This window comes from Physcomitrium patens, chromosome 9, assembly GCF_059467195.1.
Source record: "Physcomitrium patens ecotype Gransden chromosome 9, ASM5946719v1, whole genome shotgun sequence".
Taxonomy (NCBI): Eukaryota; Viridiplantae; Streptophyta; class Bryopsida; order Funariales; family Funariaceae; genus Physcomitrium; species Physcomitrium patens.
The window spans coordinates 14,051,651-14,072,587 of record NC_143418.1 but is presented as its reverse complement, the minus strand read 5'-3'; the positions used below and the strand labels follow the sequence as shown (position 1 = coordinate 14,072,587).

Sequence of the window (20,937 nt, the reverse complement as noted above, 5' to 3'; positions counted from 1 at the left end):
GATGTTGGGGTTTTAAAAAGATGGTGATTCAGACAACATCCATTAAAAATTTGATATTGATTTTAAAATCTTCATTTCTTGTTTAGATGGCATGAGGGAAGTACAGACATTTCGTTTTTGCATTAAATTTTTTAGAACAGTTAGGTGGACATTTCCCGTTTAATTGCATGGACATTCCATTTTTTCTTGCATGGAGACCCCCTTTCATTACATAAACACCCTCTTTTTTATTGCATGGACACCCCCTTCTTATTGTGCCACACATCCCTGCATACACACAATATTTTTTTTATTTACACTAAAATATTTTACCGTAAGTTTACAATAGAAGATTTGTGTGCAATTGCTTATGGTATTTTTTTATACTTTTTAAAACTTATTATGATTAAATTTAAGAAAATTTCATAATACACTTCATGCGATTCTTTCAATCACTTTAATACACTTATTGATTTCATGTAAAAAAAATTTATTATAAATTTACACTAAAATATAAAAAATATTATAAGTGAAAGGTTTCTATCTAATGATTCTCTCATTTTTTATTAAAAAAACATGCAATTTTATTTTTAAAAAATATTCACTTAATTTTATTTATATGAAATAGTATATCATGTCAACCATGATATACAATTCTATGCTATTCAATCCAAATAACTATTAGAAACTCTTATAAAAATCCATTTGTTCTTACAAAAATTTGTCAAATTAGTTTTAATTGTACATTATTTGTCAAATTTATAATTTTTTGTTTTGTTTTTAAGTTTAGAAAACCTTCTAAGCTTCAAACCCCCCAATTTTGCTTCCTCCACCCATTTATCCCTTTTCTTCCAATATTTTAGTTCAAAAAGACTTGTGTGCCTGATTTCTACCTCAACTTGCTGTTGCAAAGGGGGAGCCTCTCTCGCTCTCTAAGTCAAGCATAAAGCACCGACATGAGAGCTCGCCCCTGCTTGCTACGTTGGGTGGCTATGAACAAGAAAAACCTTCACACAACGCAGGGCCTCGCATTCAGTGGCCCTGCAACGCCTTTCCTGCATTATTCAGTGCTCCATCGTCACTCTGTCAGAGTGTGAGATAATTTGCACTGTACTGCTGGTTCCCTTGTCCATAGTCATACTACCAATTCCCCCGGCCACGGCATCCTATATGAACCACCATTCGAGACAGCTGACTGTGCTGTTCATAACTTGCCGCTGCGCTTCGCCACTAGTCAGACCGCCAGCTACAATCTGTCAACTCGTTTGTACTCATGTATTGCAGAAGATTTTTCGTAACGAGCTGGTTGTGAATTTAGTGGTGCCAATGTTAAAAGTGATGTGCTGGTGGGTGTTGTTTGAACAAGATTGGTATCACGTCTTTGGTTTGATTCAAGGTTAAAATTACTAACCTGCACAAATGGCTGGATCAGTGCCTGCTTATCTCACTAATCTCTCTCTTTCTGCATGTATGTGAGATTTTGTTACAATGTAACGTTACATTATGTGTGTATTGATGTCGATGTTAACAGATTCATTTTGCATTTTTGATATTTTTATTAAGGAATTCATAGTAATTGAATTATGATCTTTTTCATCCAATGATATGTCACACTTTCAGATACTGTTTTCCAGAATTGAATAATTTTTAATTAGAAAAGGATAGTTTTAATGAGAGTCTAATAACTAAAATAGCATACCACTACAAATGGGTGCTAAAATTGATAACTATTTTGCATGGATTTATATTACGACTTTGAAGGAAAACTTGAGTTGAATAAAGAAAGTTGAAGACAAGGCATAAATTGGCAAAAAAGAAAAAAAGAAAAAAAAAATAAGAAGAAGAAGAAGAAGAGATCAAGAATATCTTATTTCAAATAGGTTTCTGTTTTCAAGTCTTTTGAAACACATGTTTGGGTCATTTAGTAGTGATCCTAAATTTTTTTAATGTTTGTCAATAATTATATGTTCATGTCATTTTATTGTTTATCTTCAAAACAATTCATTCTATATTGAAAAGGATTATCAACGTAATGATCAAATCTTTTACCACAGAGGGCTACAGAGAAATGTGACAAGCGCGCAGAAATGGAAGTGACGGTGCAGTATGTCTCCACTCCTTATTTCTTCTGAAGGACTACAAGACTTTCTCTGCGCTGTGCACAAACCTTGTTCACATTTATGCATACCCAGCAACAGAGACGCAATTCATAATGTAACTGCGAGTCAGTCTTGTATAAAATTCATGTTTTCCAACCATCCTGATTTTGGTAGAGGTAGTTAACACTACTATCGTATTGTACCTTGAGGCGATTCATTGCTCCGGACTGCAATGAGAAGATAATGTCATAAGAGCTGTACATGTCAGATGTCACTAGTGTTTAACCCACACAAACGAATTACTCGGTGCCTCTTGGCCCAGCCATCCATTTTCAGGAACGAGGGTTATCACATGACAGTCCAGCATGCGCGACAATGATATCTGAGGTGTGCTATACAAGTACATCTGACTTGAGCACATTTTCGTCAGCCAAAACATTTCGTTTCATCGTTCGTCGAATAAGGTAAAGCAGAAGACGATCCCAAGTCGTCGAAGCTAATATAGTTGATCTCAAAATCATCCCATAATAATGGAAAGACTTTTCATCTGCTGTGCACGTGGTATTCGAAGCGCAAATGATCGCGTGTGAAGTTTTTGATGTCTTACCAGTTATTTTATGAATTCGAAAGGAGTATGAGATGTTTTCAGTTGTGGCAGCTTCGGAGGTAGCAGCAGGCCACACTTGTGCTTCCCAGACCAATAACCACATCGGCCTCTCTTTGGAAGTACGCATTTCGTCTATCATGAGAGACCGAATCACCCTACCTCTCATTATAGGTGCGACAAAGCACCTGCAAACACCTGATAGAAGTATATTAACTGCACGTCCCTTCCACCGGTTCTCAATCCTTCTACGACCTTAGGAAGGTGCCACGCAACGACAGTTCATAGTGACGAGGATACATGAAGCTGCTCGATCCGCTATCAATCTGCACACACTCGGGAGTGATTCAATCAGGTGCTCGCTGTGACAGTACTACACGGAGCTTACAGTCTGCTCATAATTCCAGACCGGTATTAGGTCGGTCCTGTGTCACGCAAAATCGTTAGAATCATAGCTTAATTCCCTTAAAGAATGCGATCCACGAGCGACTGCCTCGATCTAGACATGCACAATTGACATGCAGATCAACAGTAACTGGTAGTTTTTGATCGATTACGTATGAAAACCTTACCATAGTACAGGCGGGGGCTATCAGTCTTTTAACATCTGAATAGCGAAGAGGAGTTGGAGGGGATTTTGTTTGCACTTTAGAGCATTGATAAGAGTTGTGCTGAACATTGAGGATGATCGGGGAGTTCTGAGTTCTCTACTCACTTTTGAAATTGAGAAGTGGACGGTGGCGATGGGGACGATGCACGCGCTAACCAGTCTGCTAAACGCATTACTGAGGATAATGGAGGCGGATCACAACCGTGCCAGCGACTCCTTACTAATTCTTTGCGTTGTCACCTTTCTTTCGATGACACTCCTTCTGGGCTACCTCGGCAACGTGCTGGGCAAAGAAATCAAACCAAAGCTACCTCCAAGTCCTCCCCAGTGGCCTGTCCTCGGAAACTTGCCTCATATCATGAGAAAGAGTGCTGCACTACACACGACGCTGCGGCTTCTGGGGAAGAAGCTGGGGCCAATCTACACACTATGGCTGGGAAGGTCCTTCCCCCTGGTGATTGTGACTGGCGAAGAAACTGCTCGGGAAGCGTTTGTCGACCAAGGTCACATCTTCTCGGCACGCCCGACGTTGATCTCGTGGCAGTATATTAGCTCGGGCTACAGGACTACGATGACGACGCCCGCAGGAGCACACTGGCAGAAGCTTCGAAAAATCATTAGCCACCACTTGATCAGCCCTACCAATTTGGCCCGCTACATACCGGTTCGCGACAGCGAGATCCAAAAACTCCTGGAAAGATTCCGCGATCAATCCAGGGAAAATGAAGGTGTCGTGCATCCTCTACAACAGTTACGCATAAGCGCGGTGGACATCATCATGCGAATTGCTTTTGGAGACGAATTCGCAACTTTAGATAATGAAGGCCGAAAAGGCAATGCCGTAGTGTTGGACAGGCTCTTCCAGGAGATCATGGACGCGGGATCCATCTTCCAAATCGCATTAGACTCGTCGCCTTTAACAAGAACCTTGCTGTTTTCTGCTTCTCGGAAATGTTACAGTAATATAAGAACAATCGCTGGTCAGATCACGGACCTTGTCATGCCTATCGTCATGGAAAGAAAGAGACTTCTCAAGGAGAGGCCGCTGACGGAGGTCAAAACATTTGTGGATAGCTTGATAATGCTGAAAGGTGATGACGCGCTGACGGACATGGAGATTGTGTGGAATGTGGTGGAGCTCATGGTCGGTGCGACGGACAACACATCGCATATCCTAGAGTGGATTTTTGCAAACATGATCACATATCCGCACGTCCAGCAGAAAGCTTACGAGGAGGTGAAGCGAGCCATGGGCCCAAATCTCGACAGAGGTCTCGTTCAAGAGAACCACATTCCAAATCTGCCCTACATTCAAGCGATCGTGAAAGAGTCCATGCGCAGACACATGATGGCGGTACTAGCGATTCCGAGAATAGCCTCCCGCGACTGCAAGCTCCGCGGATACGACATCCCGAAGGGAACCATGGTGGTACTACACGCCGGAGCTTTAGCACTGAATGAAGAGATCTGGTCCGATCCACTAGAATTCAGACCAGAGAGGTTTCTGAACTTGGATAATGAGGCTACCCACATGCACAAAATGGCGTTTCTTCCGTTCGGCGTCGGGCGGAGATCATGCCCCGGAGCTAGCATGGGCCTCCTGCACTTGCACATGCTGCTTGCCAATCTGATCTACAGATTCGAATGGGGTCCAGAGTCTCCAGGCCAGCCTGTGGATTTCTCCGAAAAGTTTCGGATGGTGGTCACCATGAAATCACGTCTGCGTGCAACCATCACGGAGAGATCTCCTGTCTAGAATTGTGCTTCTACTGCTTTCTGGCTATCAACTTCCAGCCCGGAAGCCTTAAAGCTTCACTTGGGGTCTTCGACTTCGATGCCATGCTCTTTTTTATATTCATTTGGGAAAGGCTCAGGAAAAATTAATTAGAACATGCGGATCTTCCTTTAGCTACATTCTGTGGAGCCGGGCTTAGAAAAAGCCCGTGAAAAACAAGACTGATCAGGAGTGATCAGTTGTTGGTGCACCTGGCCAAGTGAGGCGACTAGTACGCAAAAAATATCTCTCGCATTTAAGATGGCTCTGCGGATATGAAATTGGACAGTCCTGTCTGAATTCATTCCTGCAGCATTAGATTTAAGCTTTGTTTGTGTGATGAAATGCATCAATTTTGCGGATTGTACCAACCTGTACTGTTGCATCCATGAATTGGATTTTTTTTTTTTTTTTTTTTTTTTTTTTTCGCGGCTGATAAGGTGCATACTCTGTAACCTGAGATTGTCTAATAGTATCAACAACAACTAATTTATGGTTAATAAATCAACTCTGTACTATTTATTATACATATTATTATAGTATGGTGGGTACTTCCACACCCAAATGGATATTACAACATTTACATAGGCTTTAAATCCTCTTATTTATTTTTTTAATATTTTGAACCTTAAGAAGTCATGCCTCCTTGGTTTTAGATTGTAAAATTACATGAGGTGAACGTTACTCAAAGGTCCATTTTAGAGCTCAAGGATAGGATATGAGATATGGACATTAGAGAGCTGATGCTTCTTCTACCCAATAAGACTGTTTTTTACTAACGTATATATATATATATATATATATATATTTAATTTTAGGATTTTTTAAAAACATATGCTATTATTTATTTTTAAAATTATAAAAAATTTAAGGTCTTATATTAACTAATTTTTTTGAGTCAATAAAATGGTTTCAACAAAATTTATGGTCAAATCATATATTTTTTTTATTAAGACCTTGGTGTTACATACATGTTACATAGCAAATATAAAGAATAAATTATCATATATAGATTTTATGCCTACTAAAAGAATATCTCTATTTGTTGAAGCAAAGATAATTATATAAGCTAGAAAAGAAAGTGATTTGTTTGTCATCTATATAGCACCAAGTGCTCATTCAAACAAAGGTTGTAGCCAAGCCTCCCAGTAATATAAAAAAATATCAAGATGTATGCAAGAAAAAGAATACTAGTATTCTGCATGAACACTAACCTTGCGGTTACACAATTGACCTCCAAGAATGAGTTCAACAACCATATGTACCAATTTATAACTTATTTTGAAACAAATTAATTACCTCCAAAAATTATATTGAGGAAAATTACAAAATATTCTTATTCAACATTCCAAACTAACTTGCACACACAAATTAAAGTAGAATATAGATCTAAAAGTAGTATTTTAATATTTAAGAATAGTATTTATATTTTTTCTTATTATTTATTATCTAAAAAAATTATATTCATAATATACAAAAAAAAAGTGCATTAAAATTTGTATTTGGTGTAATTTTAATACAAAAAAATATAAGTATTATACTTAATTATATTATTACTTTCCTGTAGATAAATTTAAGAGTAGAGAAATAAATTATAGAACCTACAACAAATAACTTCTTACTATCAAGGTTTAATACCAAGAATTGCATCATTATTTAAATCCACTTTCAATCTGATTAAAGTTTATGTTGATTAAAAGAAATTTCAAGTGTTTATTATTATTTAATATTTTGAACTTTTAACAAGAAAATTAGAGCATGTATTACTTATAATTTTTAATTGATTTTACATATTTTTTAAAAAACAAAAAAGACAAATAAGATGCCCTATCAAATATTCCTACATTAGATTAAAAAAAGATATGCTATACATAAGTAGTAACAAAATATAATAGTATATTTTAAAAAATATATTATATTCATTATAATATTACTCTTTAAGTAAAAAATAATTGTATTTACAAAAAATCATAGTATATAAAATAATTATATTTATTACACACACACACACACACACATATATATATATATATATATATACACACACAAACAATTATAATTATTGCAATTATTTTTATTTACTCTTTGTTGATATGTATCATAGTTATTTACCACATTATTTTTTTAATTGAGGTTAGAGCTTAATATTTTCATGCTCTATATTTTTATCTTCCACAAATATTTTCTTTCTTTTTAAGTCATATTATTCTTAAAACTAGTTAATTTACTATATTAGTTTTGTTTTACTTTATTTCATTAAGTTTTTCTGATTTTCTCTAATAAACACTACTATTTTTTTAAGTCTTTTGATTTCAATAATAAAAATAATTGATAATATTGAATAGTAATAGGTTTACTATTAGAAGTAAGTAGTTTTGTGGTAGAAACTGAAGACAAGATATTAAATAGTTGCAATCATAGATATATTCTTATTTCATCTAGTAGATATTTAAAATTCATAGAAAAGATAAGAACGAGATAGAAATAAAGAAATACATAGAGGTTTAAGATTAAATTCAAAAAACATATTTATGAAATGATTTATCTTAAATTATGTTCTATAGATTTTTTATATACAAAAGATTAATTAAATTTTTTATAATAAAATTAATTATGATTTTAAATTCTAAAAGCATAATAAAAAAATATATTTTTTAATTATTGAAGTATTTACCTTCTTATTTATAGAATTTGTTTCAACTTTTATTGATGTCAAATAATTTGTTGTTTTTTATGTATCTATTTCATATAATTGTGTTATATTAAATTTGAAAGGAATTTAGAAAATAATAAAAATACATGCATTAAAAAAAATTAGACTATCTAAAATTAAATGTTAGAAATATCTTAATATTTTTTAAAAATAATATGTTATACTAATATATAATATTATTAAAACAATCTATGTGTATTGTAATGATAGATGACTATAGTTAAGTTTTTAATTTATTTTATTATTGAAATAAACCCATTTTGTGTATTAATGATAGCATACATATAAGAAGCTATAATTGAAAAATTATATTTTTATTAATATTCCTAAAAGTTCATGTTTTAATATCAATATGATTGTTATTATACTATTACTTTGCAATAATCAATTCAATGTATCTATCAAAGGACATGAATCTCGAAGAAAGAAAATCTTCAATATACTCTTGTATCACTAGAAGGAATTAGAATATCACTCAAAGATGATATAATATTGAATTAAAATGGCTATTGCAAAAAACAAGAAGATTAGAAAGTCTTGAAATAAGACTAAGGATTGGAAAGGCGTTGATAAGAGTGAAGAAGGCTTCACTCTTGCCTCCATATCTACTCTCCAACTAAGAGCTATGTGGCGATATTCTATAGGACCTCTAACATGTGTTGACTTTGTTAACTACATGTCTTAACTTGCAAGGCAAGTTATATATGTATGCGCCACATAGTTAGTTTGTTCTACAAGCTACTATATGAAGTTAATTTGTTCTCCAAGCTACCAACAAGTGGTCAACTTGTTGGATAAGTTTCTAACCTACAAACACATCTAAAGTAAAAATCATATCTATGAAGCTTCTAAAAAGTTTTTTTAGAAGACTTTATAAAATTAATTTATATTTACCTACTTCTACCTAATCATATAAGTAACTATTGAGATAAATATACATATCTGTGACATTACACCTCCTTATAGGGACGAGTTCCACCATGAGCAATCATCATCTTTCATGGATCTTTGCAGTTCTTCATCTTGTTTTTGATGGATGTTGTCAATAAAAGGCCTCAACCTTCTTTGTTGCATTTGGAAGATTTTTTGTTGGCTCCTATGTACGTTTGCTAAGATCACATTCATGCTAATGAATAAGATATTTCAATCTATTTTGGCACCGTTTCAAATCTAAGACTTCTTCTACATCACATTTTTTTATTATTATCCACTTTTATAGGAGGAGGTGGTATTTATCTTCTTTTCGAAGTAATCATTGTCTTGTACACCTCAAGAACGGACACAAGAAATATATGATGTATCTTCATAGACTTTGATAAATGAAATTGATAAGCAATATCATTGATTTGTTTTCAAATAGTAAAAAGTCTCAAGCTACAATAGTCCAACTTGTTACAAAGACAAGTAGTCTTGATATTATGACAAAGTAACTATACCTTGTCACCCATATTGAATTGTAGTTATTCCTTGCGATAGGCATCCGCATTGATTTTTTGTTGTTCTTGAGCTTCCTTTAATTGTGTGTTCATTGTGGCATGTTGCTCTGACAAATGATTTGCTAAATCTTTTGCCATAAGATTATCAATTTTTGAAAAGTCAAAAGTATCAAATTGTGGATGGTAATGATAATTGGCAAAAAAAAAATTTTGTTGAATAGAAGAATGTATCAAATTATTATATGCAAATTTTACCAATAGCAAAAGAATTGTCTAATCGTCTTGATGATAATTGATGTTAATTGATGATACAACTCAATTGATACTCTAAAACTTGATTCATCTATTCCATTTGTTTATCAGTTTGAGGATGAAAAGCCAAAGAGAGCTTTATATCCACCTTCAGAATTTTAAATATGGTTTTTTAAAATCTTAATACAAATTGAGTCTTCCTATCTGATATAATATCCTTTGGCAATCCATGATAGCAATAGATATTGCTAATAAAAAGCTCAGTTGTTTCTTCACCTGAAATAGATTTTGTATATAGTATTATAATATGTCATTTTAATGAACTGATCTACAATTACAAATATAAAATTGAATGAACTTGAACTTGAAAGATCTGTAATAAAATCCATAGAAATAGAAGACCATGGTTATTTGCATATAGGCAATGATTGAAAAAGTCCATAGGGTTGATGAGAAGAAGTTTTTGATCTTGAATAAATGTCATATGACTAGACAAAGTCTTTTACTACCTTTTACATTTGCGTCCACAAAAAATCTCTGCATATAAGCTTTAAAGTCTTATTGTGTCCAAAATATCTTGTTGTTGGAAAGTCATGATGTACTTGAAAAACATGTTAAGGTGTCTCTCCTTCTGGAACATATAGGCATCCTTTGAAGTAGAGTAGATTATTTTTGAACTCAAACCTTGAAATGTCATGAGACTTAGAAGAAAGATTCTTGATATTATGAATAAGAGGATCAAAGGACATATTTGATTAAATTTATTTCACAAAAGTTGAATCAATAGCCAATATTGATTTTATTCCTCAAAGATGAAAATACTTTGGCTTCAAGAAGATTGTTCTTTGCTGATCAAAAGATATGTCTTCTTCTTTTGATACAAGATAAGAGCGTCTAAAAAAGACATCTGATATATCTTGTTATTTTTTAGATCAATATGTAATCTTAAAATCAAATCTTGATGATGACATGCTCTAACAGACCTGGCAATGATTCAAAATACATGCCGACATGAAATACTTGAGATTCTTGTAATAAATATATACTGTGATTGGACTTGAAGTATCTTCTAAATAATGATGTCATTTCTTAAATGAATCTATAATTGCAAGAAGTTTTTTGTCATGGATTTCATAGTTAATCTTGGCTGCTAAAATTTTTTTAGAATAAAAAGCTACTGAATGGAATTTGTCATTTATTTTCATTTGAGACAATACTACATTCAAGGCAAAGTTTGATGCATCTCTTTCCATAAATAATGCCTTCGAAAAGTTAATGCAATATAAAGTTAATGCAGAAGTGATACTTTGGCTTCTTTATTCCACTCAAGTTTGTCTTTACAAGTCAAACGTGTAAGTAGAGCTACAACTTGAGAAAAGTTCTTGATAAAGATTTGATAATAATTCGCAAAGCCCAAAAAGCATTGCACATCTCTTACTGTTCTTGGAATCTTACAATCTATGATAGTTTGGACTTTCTTTGGATCTATCATAAGGCCTTCATTGGAAGTGATGTATCCCAAAAAGTCAACTCGAGTAGTGCGAAATATACACTTTTTCATCTTTGTATATAATCTTGCATCTCTTAATTTTTATAATACATGATGATCATGAACTTCATGTTTTTTTGTGTTCTTAAAATAGATTCAAATATTGTCCAAATAACAAACAATAAAATCATCAAAAAATTCACAAAAGACATCATTCATTAGATGTTGAAAAGCAGGTGATGAATTTGTGAGTTCAAAAGGCATGAAATTATATTCAAAATGTCCATACCTAGTTCGAAAAGCAATCTTTCATTCATCTCCTTTTTTGATGCGAACTAAGTTATATGCTCTTCATAGATCTATTTTTGTATAGATATTTGCATGATTTAGTTGATCAAGAAATCTTGAAATCAAAGGTAGAGAATACCTATTTTTGATGGTGATCTTATTAAGTCTTTGATAATCTACACACATCTATAGAGATTCATCTTTTTTCTTCACAAATAAGATAGGAACACTGGGTAGAGATTTAAAATGGCATATAAAGTTCTTAGTCAAGAAGATCTTTATTATCTATTCAACCAAGAAGATCCACAAGATCATTGTAAGAAAAATTACTTGATAAATATTATGATTATGTTTTATTCACAAAAAACTTATCTATTTTACATAGTTTTGATGAACCTTCTATAATTACAAAAGCTTTAAATGATAAAGATATTATGAAGTAAATGATGCATTAGATTTTAAATATGGTTTTTCAATTAAAAATAATACATGGACTTTGGAGGATCTTTCTTTTGAATACTTTGTAGTAAGTTGTAATTGGATTTTTTAAAAAATATATATATATATATATATATAATGTTGATAGAATAGTCACTAGTTATAAAGCTTTATCTGTTACTAAGGATTTTTCATAAGAAAAAGGTCTTGACTATTAGAGACACTTTTTTCTTGTCCTAAAAATGAATTTATTATGTATTTTAATATTCTTAGTTACAATTTATGATCTTCATGTTCATTAAATGGATGTTAAGATCACATTTCTAAATGGTAACTTGAATGAATTCTTTTTGTAGTTCAACCTAAAGATGAAATATATTCTAATATATATATTTTAAAAAAACTAATGTATCAAAAAAATTCATATTGGCATTATATGTAGATAATTCTATTATTATTAGTAATCATATATAATTCTCAAATACTAACAAGAGACTTTTAGCAAGTTGCTTTGGTATGATAGTTGAACGCAATAAATTTAACAAATCTATTATTTTATTACAAATTCAATATATAACTAGAATTTTTATGATATTTAATTTATATAAATTTGTCTCAATCTTTTTTGAAGTAAGTTTAAGATTAACTAAAGATATGAATTCAATTGATCATAAAAATATTGAGACAATAAAAGATATTCTATATTCATTTGCCTATCAAGGGCATAAATCACAAAGAACCAAAAGATCAATATATTCTTGTGTTACAACAAAAGATTACATGTTCATTTAAAGATGATATAATATTAAATTAAATGGCTATTGCCAAAGATAAAAATTCTTGAAATAAGAGTAAGAATAAAAAAAATATTGATAAGAATGAGGATGCTCTTATTTTTTTTCTATACATACTATCTAATTAAGAGCTACATGGCAATGTTGTATAAGACCTTTGACTTGTATCTAACTTGCAAGACATATGTCAAACTTGTAAGATAAGATTTCTACAAGTGTGCTACATAGCCAACTTTTACTACAAATTATCAACATGTGTGACACGTAGTCAATTTATTTGCTAAGTTTTCAATCCACCAATTACCTAAAAATATGTAAAATGTCAAATCCATATCTATGAAGCTTCTAAAAACTTGTTCTATAAGATATTATCAAATTTATTTGCTTTTACTTACATCTAACTAATTCTTTTAATCTAAATAAATATGTATATCCATTATACTATCTTAGAGTATTTAATGCATGTCATGATCTATATTAAGCCTAATATTACTTTTTTTATTGGCCAAGTTACCAAGTTTATGGCTAATTCAAGTCAAACACATTAGTTTATATCAGAACATATAATAAGATATCTTAAATGTAATTTAAATAATATTTTTTTAATCAAAGTAAAAAAAGTTCTATTAATTATCAATATGAAGCTGAAGATTTGAATGATAGTGATTGGACATGTGATGAAGAATCCTAAAGATTTACTTCTAGTTATGTGTTTCATTTGTCAGTGGAACTATTTCTTGGCATAATCAAAGACTTCATATTGTAGTATTTTCTTCTATTGAAGCAAAAAAAAAAAAAAAAAAAAAAAAAAAGTTTTTGCTTCAGTGACAAAAGAAATTACTTGGATTAAATAATCAATTAAAGAGACAGCCTATCACCAATCATATATCTTATTTTTATATTGTGATAATCAATTTCCAATCGTTTTGTCTATAAATCCGCACTATTATTATGATCAATCAATACAAATTGTTATAAGATTTCATTATCTTAGAAGAAAGATTGAACATGGCAATATTAATGTACTATTCTATCCAATTGAAGATATGGTGGCAGATGCTTGGACAGAAGCTTAAAAGCTTTAGCATGACCTATACATTTAAAATATCTAAATAGACATAAAGACAAAAAATAGTGGATAATCTAATTGCAGATTAAGGGTTAAAAAGTAATTGTTACATTTACATACTTAGAACATATCCTTTCATAATTATGTTCCTTAATTATTCAGGTTGTCATCAACCTTTGTAATACACACCTTACAAGAAGTAAAAAAAATGGATTATTGGTGTTCTACTTTCTTCTTTCTCTCCTTTCAACAAAATGCATTCACTGCTACAAAATAATGTGAGGTCGACAAATTGATACAAATGAATCCCCTTTTCTGAGGTTCAAGCTGCTTGCACTTAACATCAATCCTTGGTGCTTGGTCGGAAGAGTTGAATCCCTAGGGTGCCGCCACTTTGGCAGGTTGGCCGTAGTGTTCGGCTAAGCGGGTCTTGAGCTCCTCTACCTTGGCGCCAGTGTGGGAGTGGACCAGTACTTTGTTCTTATAGAATCTGAAGTTGGGCACTGCTCGCACTCCCCACTTGCGCATCAGAGCCTGCACCAATCCATTCTCGAGGTGAGGAAAAATGTTGTACATAACTGTGATTGAAGAAAGAATGAGACAAGATGCTGAGGATATTTCAACCTGCCTAATCTGCAGTGAAATGAAGAAGTTCACAATGAAGTGGCCAGCACTTTGCGACGATTCCTTTCTGAGATGTCCTCATAGAGAAAAGTAGGAATTTGGCGTTCGCTTCTGTAAAGATTGGACGATCATTTTGCAGCTCTTACCCGAGTGTCATTACTGGTATCCCCATTGATCTTAAGAAAGACAACATCAGGATAGTCGAGGCTCATCTCCACCACCTTAGGGTAAATCATTTTGCAAGGCCCGCATGTTTTCGTGGAAATGTCAACAACGACCTGCAAAGACCACATGCGTTGAATTTAGAGCAAAAGCACTTCTTACCAACTGCTACTGCATCTCATCCTCAACCCTGGATTGTACCCGCAGAGCTTCAAAACAACCTGTAGGTGTTTTTTGCCATCTCAGAAGGTGGCTAAACCACCCTCCAAATACATTATGAAAGGAGGAAGGGAAGCGGAAAATCAGACTCTGAGTTAATGAGAGCTTATCCAATCTCAGGTAATTAGTTGTTGTTGATACTATTAGACATCTTGAAGGTTAAAAAGCAGAACCTACCAGTTTATCTCCAGCTTCTTCGAGGAAGGTATTGAACGCCTCTTCTGCAGGAAACAATACCCAAACCAAACCAGCATGAGACAGGGTTTTCTTTCCTAAAGATGAAATAAAAAGTTGGATGTAACTCAATAAACGTTCCAACGAATGCGAAAGTATTGACTAGTGCTATGCCTTGAATGCGTATTACAGAAGCCGCAAGAGGAGGGTCTTTTCGCAACCAAGGTTAAAGTGAGCGACAAGGTCAGTTAAACTTCAAAAATCATTTGAGCAACACTAGCATGGCGTGCAAAATCATTAGCACATCAGTAGGTTGTCAAGAACAAAGTAACTTCACGCGCTCGATCCAAGCTCAGACAACAACGAGATGGATGCAAGGTAGTATTCTGAACAACTTTAATCATTGCACCTTCCGACTAAGTACAACCAAACAACGCGTAAGATTGTCAAAGAACACACACCAGATTCAAATTCCAACACGTTGCCGTTAGAATTCGACAGCGGACTCGCAGCACTCTTAGTCACCACAGACGTCACAGACGACACTCGCCCTCCAGCGAACAACGCTATCTCCGCTCCAATCGTCAACCCGCCTGCACTCCCGGCCAGGCGATGCAACCTGCGCTGTGATGACCAACCGGCCATGCTCACCGACGATGGGCATGGCGACGACGCGAGGGGTCCATGCGCACAAAGCGAGGACGCCATAGTGCCAGCAACGGCTGTCCTCTCGACTGCTAGAGACGCCATTTGGAACTCTCAATCTCCAAGCTCCAAGCTGCTCTCGCTGTTTCACTTCTACAGGACTAACCAATGAACCTGTGGCCTGCAGTGATTCTCCAGATGCTATTCGACAAAAGCCTCCCAAATATGAGCTCTGTATCAGAAGAGATTCTCAAGAATCAGGTGTGCGGCTTTGAGCATGCCATGGATTGAAAGGGCAAATTTAAGGCTAGCCGCCCATTGGTCCTTAGTCCGTCACTTTCGACTCCATACATCAAGGCCACACCCTCCATCATGATACTTTTGTTCATTTTAGTCTGCGTCCATGGCGGAGAGATCGATTTGACTCCCTAAAACCAACTTTCGTTCCGCTAAAGGTCGGGTCTTCGGAAGCATCAGCCATTGGCATCTGCAACAGTCCCAAATTTTAATTCGCAGGTGAGTATTAAGTTTAAGTTGAAGAACTAGGAATTGGACGAGAGATGGGAATTGTTAGTTTTAAGTATTTTTCAGTGCGCTTGCCCGGCACAATTCGAAATTTTGGTGTTCTCGTTTGTCCTCTTGAAACTGCTGCTTTGGATCCTGACTGGTAATATTGCTTCCCAATCGGTGGTGTGAGTTGGGTTCAGAAAATCTATGGGTGAATTGCGGATTATGGATTACAAGTTTCAAATCTAACAGAAACAACTTACAGACCTGATGATTCTTATGGATTGTAGACCAGCTGCATTCATTGTGAGGAGTAAACCGCATCTTCACAGCCTGCCTCAGAAAGCATCGAAAGCGGCAGTGAAACGTGAACTTAAAGCGAACATTCAATATCAACGCCAAACAGTGACATAACATCCCTCCTGAGTTTCGCAGCTTACAATAAGCCCAGAAAAACCGGATTCCCACAGACCTACGTTGTTACAAATGTAAGCTTTCACAAAACCATATGGAAAATCTCGCTGCCAATCATATCGTCCGACTTCTATTACTTTTACAGTAGCCTCAATGACTTGCACCAAATTTAGAAACTGGTGCAAAATGCGAAATGTTTCGGTGGGCTTAAGCTCCATAAAAAATTTAAGAAAAAATGAATAATAAATAAATAAAAACGTAGGGATAAAGCTGCTGTATGTACAACGCCAGAAGTACATGAGAGCTATATTATGACATACAAAAATCCTCTTGAACACGTTCAGTGCCAATCCTGACGGATTCACCTGAGGTAGGGGTCAAGTCCAGACTCCCAATTTTCCTTTCTGTGCCCACACCCCTTGAGGGTATACGGCGGTAATGCAGCTCGTCGAATGGATCTACTATCTATACAAACTACACCTAACTCCTTTATAACAAACCTGTATAAAAGCTTGAAGAAACCCAGCCCTCTGTTTCAGCCACACAGCAGTCAGTATGTTTATCGCGCTAATAAGCAAACACATGCTTGACTCCCAGGTCAGAGTGCAAGTGGACAATTGCACAACTGCATATCTGATTCTTGTTAGAAGACTTTGCCATAAACATGAATAACTCAGCTGGATGGGATACTAATTTCAAGGTTTTAAATTTTCAACTCATGTCACATCGAATGGATTCGATAGAAAACCTAAGCCACTCGATAGGCACAAAAATAAATTGCCCTCGTTAATCTCAGGCTTGGCCAGTTGCAGCGAGGACTGCTCCAAGTTGCTTCAGGCCATCGCCAATGCTGTTAAGAGCATTAATGTAACCTGCTCCCAACTGCATCGTCCCTCGAAACTTCTCCCTTTCAAAATCAAGCTTCTTCTTCTCCATATCCATGTCTTCCCTGTGGCGTTTATCTTTGCGGTTCTCACTTTCCATCATCGCATCTATGACCCTTTTATTGTTCATCTTCAGGATACAAGCCAGACCATAATCCTCTGTCGGCGGATATAAAGAGGTCTTTCTCTTTCGCTTTCTCAACAAAGATTCAGGGTCACCCTCAGCATCCGAATCCTCCGGGATGGAGAACTCAGCGTCACTGACCACCTGAATGCTGTGACTTCTATGAGACGCACCTGTGAATGTCCATCAGGCATTACTGAAAGATAAATATGATCAACACGGAATTGCTCCGCCCAGACTAACTGAACCAACAGCGATTTACTTTCACATAATTGGAAAATGAAAAATCGTTCATCAAGGCGCAACATTTGCACGAGGATATCCATACCAGTATGACGAAGCGGCCCTGATGAGTCTAGCTCCCCTGGATCTGCCGGGCGGCTTTTGCTGTACCACTCTACTAAAGCGTTGTAAACCGCCTTGTAGAAGTTAGGAGGCATAGCTGTCTTCTTCTTCTCTTCCTTGGACATGTCCCAATAAGACTTCTGACCTTCAGGGAGACTCTTTTCGTAATCGTGCACTTTCTTGAATTCTGACACCAATAGCTCCCACTTGTCTTGACACTGTTGAGCACTTCTATGAACTCCTTGGCTCCAGCTGTAATCCTCTATCCACTTCCACCTCTCTTGAGCTGATTTGTGCCTTTCTTTCAAGTTTCCTCTACGAACCCTTTCAAAGTCTTCCCTTCTAGCTGCCTGTGAAGCAAGAGTTAACACGCCGAGTTCAATAAGAAAAGTCTAGTCCAAGATCATCCATCATGAATAGTCATACCGGAAGGAGCTATCAAGAAAGATAGAGGATGAGCAAATTTTAGAAGAAAGCAATGTGCATGACGCACTTTGTAATTACTCGAAATGTTGCGTTTCTTCAGACAACGGGCGAACTCATCTATGAAACAGGACTGCGATGAATATGATGCGACTTGATATAAAATTTATGAAACCAGCTCAAATGATATATTATATCGGTTACTGTAACATAAGCTAGGTAATGACGTAAAGTTACAAGAACAAACGCAACTTCACGTCAACTCAACCTTACCAAACAAAATGCATTTTACTTTTGCGCAGCATCGTCACTTTACCTGCAACACCAGGATCTCCGCTGAAGTCCAATTTCCTTTCTTGTAGATCCTACCTTTCCTGAATCCATCTCCCTTTCGACGGTCCCCAAACACTACGCCATTTTCACTTCCCGTGTGATTATGATGATCTCTATCATCGACAATGGCATCGGCCAAAGAATGATGGCCCAAGACAACAGGAGGAGGGCCCATGTGATCAGCCATTGCATTCAGCAACACGGGCTCCCGATGAAGGATGCTCTATTATCTGCAGAATGAAAAATATGAATATCTACGAAAAGCATCCAAAATAAGAATTCCTTAACTCAATTACGAACAGCCATAGTCCCAGTACTTCCAACAGGATATCGCAGAAAATGTTGTGTCATGATTTTGTGTTATGGATCACACACAGAAGATATATTATTTTAAATACAGATGAATGTGAGAACGTAACCTACATTCATACGCATAGTTAGCAATATTTTTGCAGTTCAATAAAAGGTGGAACATGATCAGACGCGACAGTCTTTCAAGAAAGAGAGATGTTTTGAAAAAAAATTACATGGAGAACAGACCAGCCACGATGGCATTCTTGAACTATGTTTACACTCACATGAGACACTGTGATCATTTGTTTCCTTTATACTCGCTTCTCATGCTCCATATCTCCCGTTACTGATTAATACGTACAATTAGTAAACAGCTTCCACACCTCATCTGCAGGCTCCCCTTCGTGCACAGCTAGCAATGCCTCAGGCTGCTCCCATATCAAAAATTGGCAACAGCCTTTCAACACACCTGCTAGTTCCGAGTAAAAACCATCAACGATTCCATCCTCGACATCGCATCCCACAAGTCAAACACACATCCTCCTCGTCTAAACTTCTTCCAACACCAATGAGTTTTCCAACTGAAATCATGTGACACGATCTCCCCCCCCCCCAAATGTGAAACAAAAGTTTCCAGAACGAGACTATACGATCGCGTATGAAGCATCATCAACTCATGCATTAACACTTCTTAAACTACGAATAACAACAGTACAGAGAGAGAAATGATATCCAAGCACCGAACTCCAAGCCTAACAGCACAGCCCTACCCGATTAAATCACCCGACCATAACACGCGCATCGGCACATAACAACAGCAATTCTGTCAACACATAAGACTCATCGTCACGACCAAGAAACCTTCGGGACGAATGCAAACATTAAAACACCTCAGTCGCAGGAATGCAGTTACACAGAACCAAAACGCACGTTTACGGCTCACGAATTTGGAACAATACGGCTCCATTCCGCCAACACATGGGACCAGTAACGAGAAGCAGACAACAACACAACACAACCCCCCTCGCCACTCCTACGACAGCCTCTAGAAACCGCAACACTCCACCAAAATAAGCCAACGATGACTCGTTGGAAAGCGGTCAAGCATCCGCGACCGGGTAGAGGAGGCAGGAACCGGGGCGACGGGATGCGAGACGGGAAACGCCTGGGAGACAACACTCACAGCGAAATGCGCACGCCGGGGTTTGGAAGCAGCAGGGCCGAGCGTGGGCTGGGCCGGGCGAGGAAGACACTGCCGGGCAACCCTAACCCGCTCCCTAGACCCGGGTTGGCTGCCATTCCCCTCGCATCTACGTTTTCCCAGCATGTGGCATTTCTTGACGTCATCAATGGGGTCGAACGTTCACTTCCCGTTCCCATCTTCTAACTTCCTACTCACACCGTGGCTTCCTTCCAGCCGTCGATTTTGTATCCCCTGGTTTTCACATTATCTCAGCCTTTGGCTCCCTCTTGGACCTTTTGGATCAATTCCTAACAATTCCACTGAAACGTTTTGTGGATTTGCTGGATGTCTACACTACTCAACGTATGTTAGTTGATTGGTAAAAGCCAACAACAGTGTGGTATATATTTTAGTAAGTCTATGGTTATTAAACTCTAATAAGATTTTCAATTTAGGGGTTATCTTGATAATAATGGATTGTGTGATTGATGATGCAAATGTTTCTAAAATTGGCATTAATGAGTATGCATGATGCAAGTCCAAAATAGAAAAATAAAAAGAAAAGTGTTCTGACTAATGAAAGGGTGTCAAAACAATAAAGTAAAGAAAAATAAAACAATGAAAGGGTATATGTGTATGTATGTTTGTGTATATATACATATTTACACATATACATATATACATACAAGAAATTCTGATATATTATCTGTAAACATAAATTAAAAACTAAAAAATTAAAAATGGTAAATGTGAATACATTTGACTAACTTATGAAATAATGTATTATCAGTGACAATGTTTATGTACAATATAATTTTTGAAAAAATATTTTAATCTAAATTTTGGGAGAAAAAAAATCAAAAAAAGTTTCTTTTTACAATTTCTATATACTGAATTTTTTAAACCATTTGTGTAAACTCTTTTCTTTTTTTCTTTTTTTTTTTTCTTTTTTTTTCTTTTTTCTTTTTCTTTTTTTCTTTTTTTTGAACAACTAACTTGGTATAAGACATACTTGTTGATAATGAATTTATACATGGAATTAGAAGCTTTAATCTATCTAG

The 20,937-nt window shown here is 35.6% G+C and overlaps 3 protein-coding genes and 1 long non-coding RNA gene across 8 annotated transcripts; 1 reads left to right on the top strand and 3 right to left on the bottom strand.

Annotated features, from left to right (window-relative positions):
* Positions 1–2,453: 2,453 nt before the first annotated feature.
* On the top strand, positions 2,454–5,818 carry LOC112287027 (cytochrome P450 77A1). The gene is made up of 4 exons (XM_024529621.3): positions 2,454–2,478; positions 2,728–2,804; positions 3,038–3,093; positions 3,335–5,818. Exons 1-4 carry the CDS (start codon positions 2,454–2,456, stop codon positions 5,046–5,048), a joined length of 1,872 nt encoding a protein of 623 aa, XP_024385389.2. The 3' UTR covers positions 5,049–5,818.
* A 7,790-nt stretch (positions 5,819–13,608) lies between these two features.
* On the bottom strand, positions 13,609–15,479 carry LOC112286750 (uncharacterized). Its single transcript, XM_024528981.3, has 4 exons — positions 15,186–15,479; positions 14,728–14,771; positions 14,316–14,447; positions 13,609–14,079 (listed from the first exon to the last, which is right to left on the bottom strand). The coding sequence occupies exons 1-4, from the start codon at positions 15,472–15,474 to the stop codon at positions 13,924–13,926; spliced, it is 621 nt and encodes a 206-aa protein (XP_024384749.1). The 5' UTR covers positions 15,475–15,479; the 3' UTR covers positions 13,609–13,923.
* A 138-nt stretch (positions 15,480–15,617) lies between these two features.
* Positions 15,618–16,430, bottom strand: LOC149988392 (uncharacterized). Its single transcript, XR_016504853.1, has 2 exons — positions 16,144–16,430; positions 15,618–15,856 (listed from the first exon to the last, which is right to left on the bottom strand). It is a non-coding gene; the product is annotated as an uncharacterized LOC149988392 (long non-coding RNA).
* An 84-nt stretch (positions 16,431–16,514) lies between these two features.
* LOC112286749 (uncharacterized) lies at positions 16,515–19,997 on the bottom strand. Of its 5 annotated transcripts, none has more exons than XM_024528978.3 (5): positions 19,877–19,997; positions 18,978–19,162; positions 18,383–18,629; positions 17,627–17,993; positions 16,515–17,471 (listed from the first exon to the last, which is right to left on the bottom strand). In XM_024528978.3, exons 3-5 carry the CDS (start codon positions 18,584–18,586, stop codon positions 17,083–17,085), a joined length of 960 nt encoding a protein of 319 aa, XP_024384746.1. In that variant the 5' UTR covers positions 18,587–18,629; positions 18,978–19,162; positions 19,877–19,997; the 3' UTR covers positions 16,515–17,082. The 5 variants fall into 5 exon arrangements, with proteins under 5 accessions (XP_024384746.1, XP_090109389.1, XP_024384745.1 ...); XM_090253263.1 differs by lacking the exon at positions 19,877–19,997 and adding an exon at positions 19,464–19,862; XM_024528977.3 differs by lacking the exon at positions 19,877–19,997 and adding an exon at positions 19,624–19,831.
* Between the last annotated feature and the right edge of the window lie 940 nt (positions 19,998–20,937).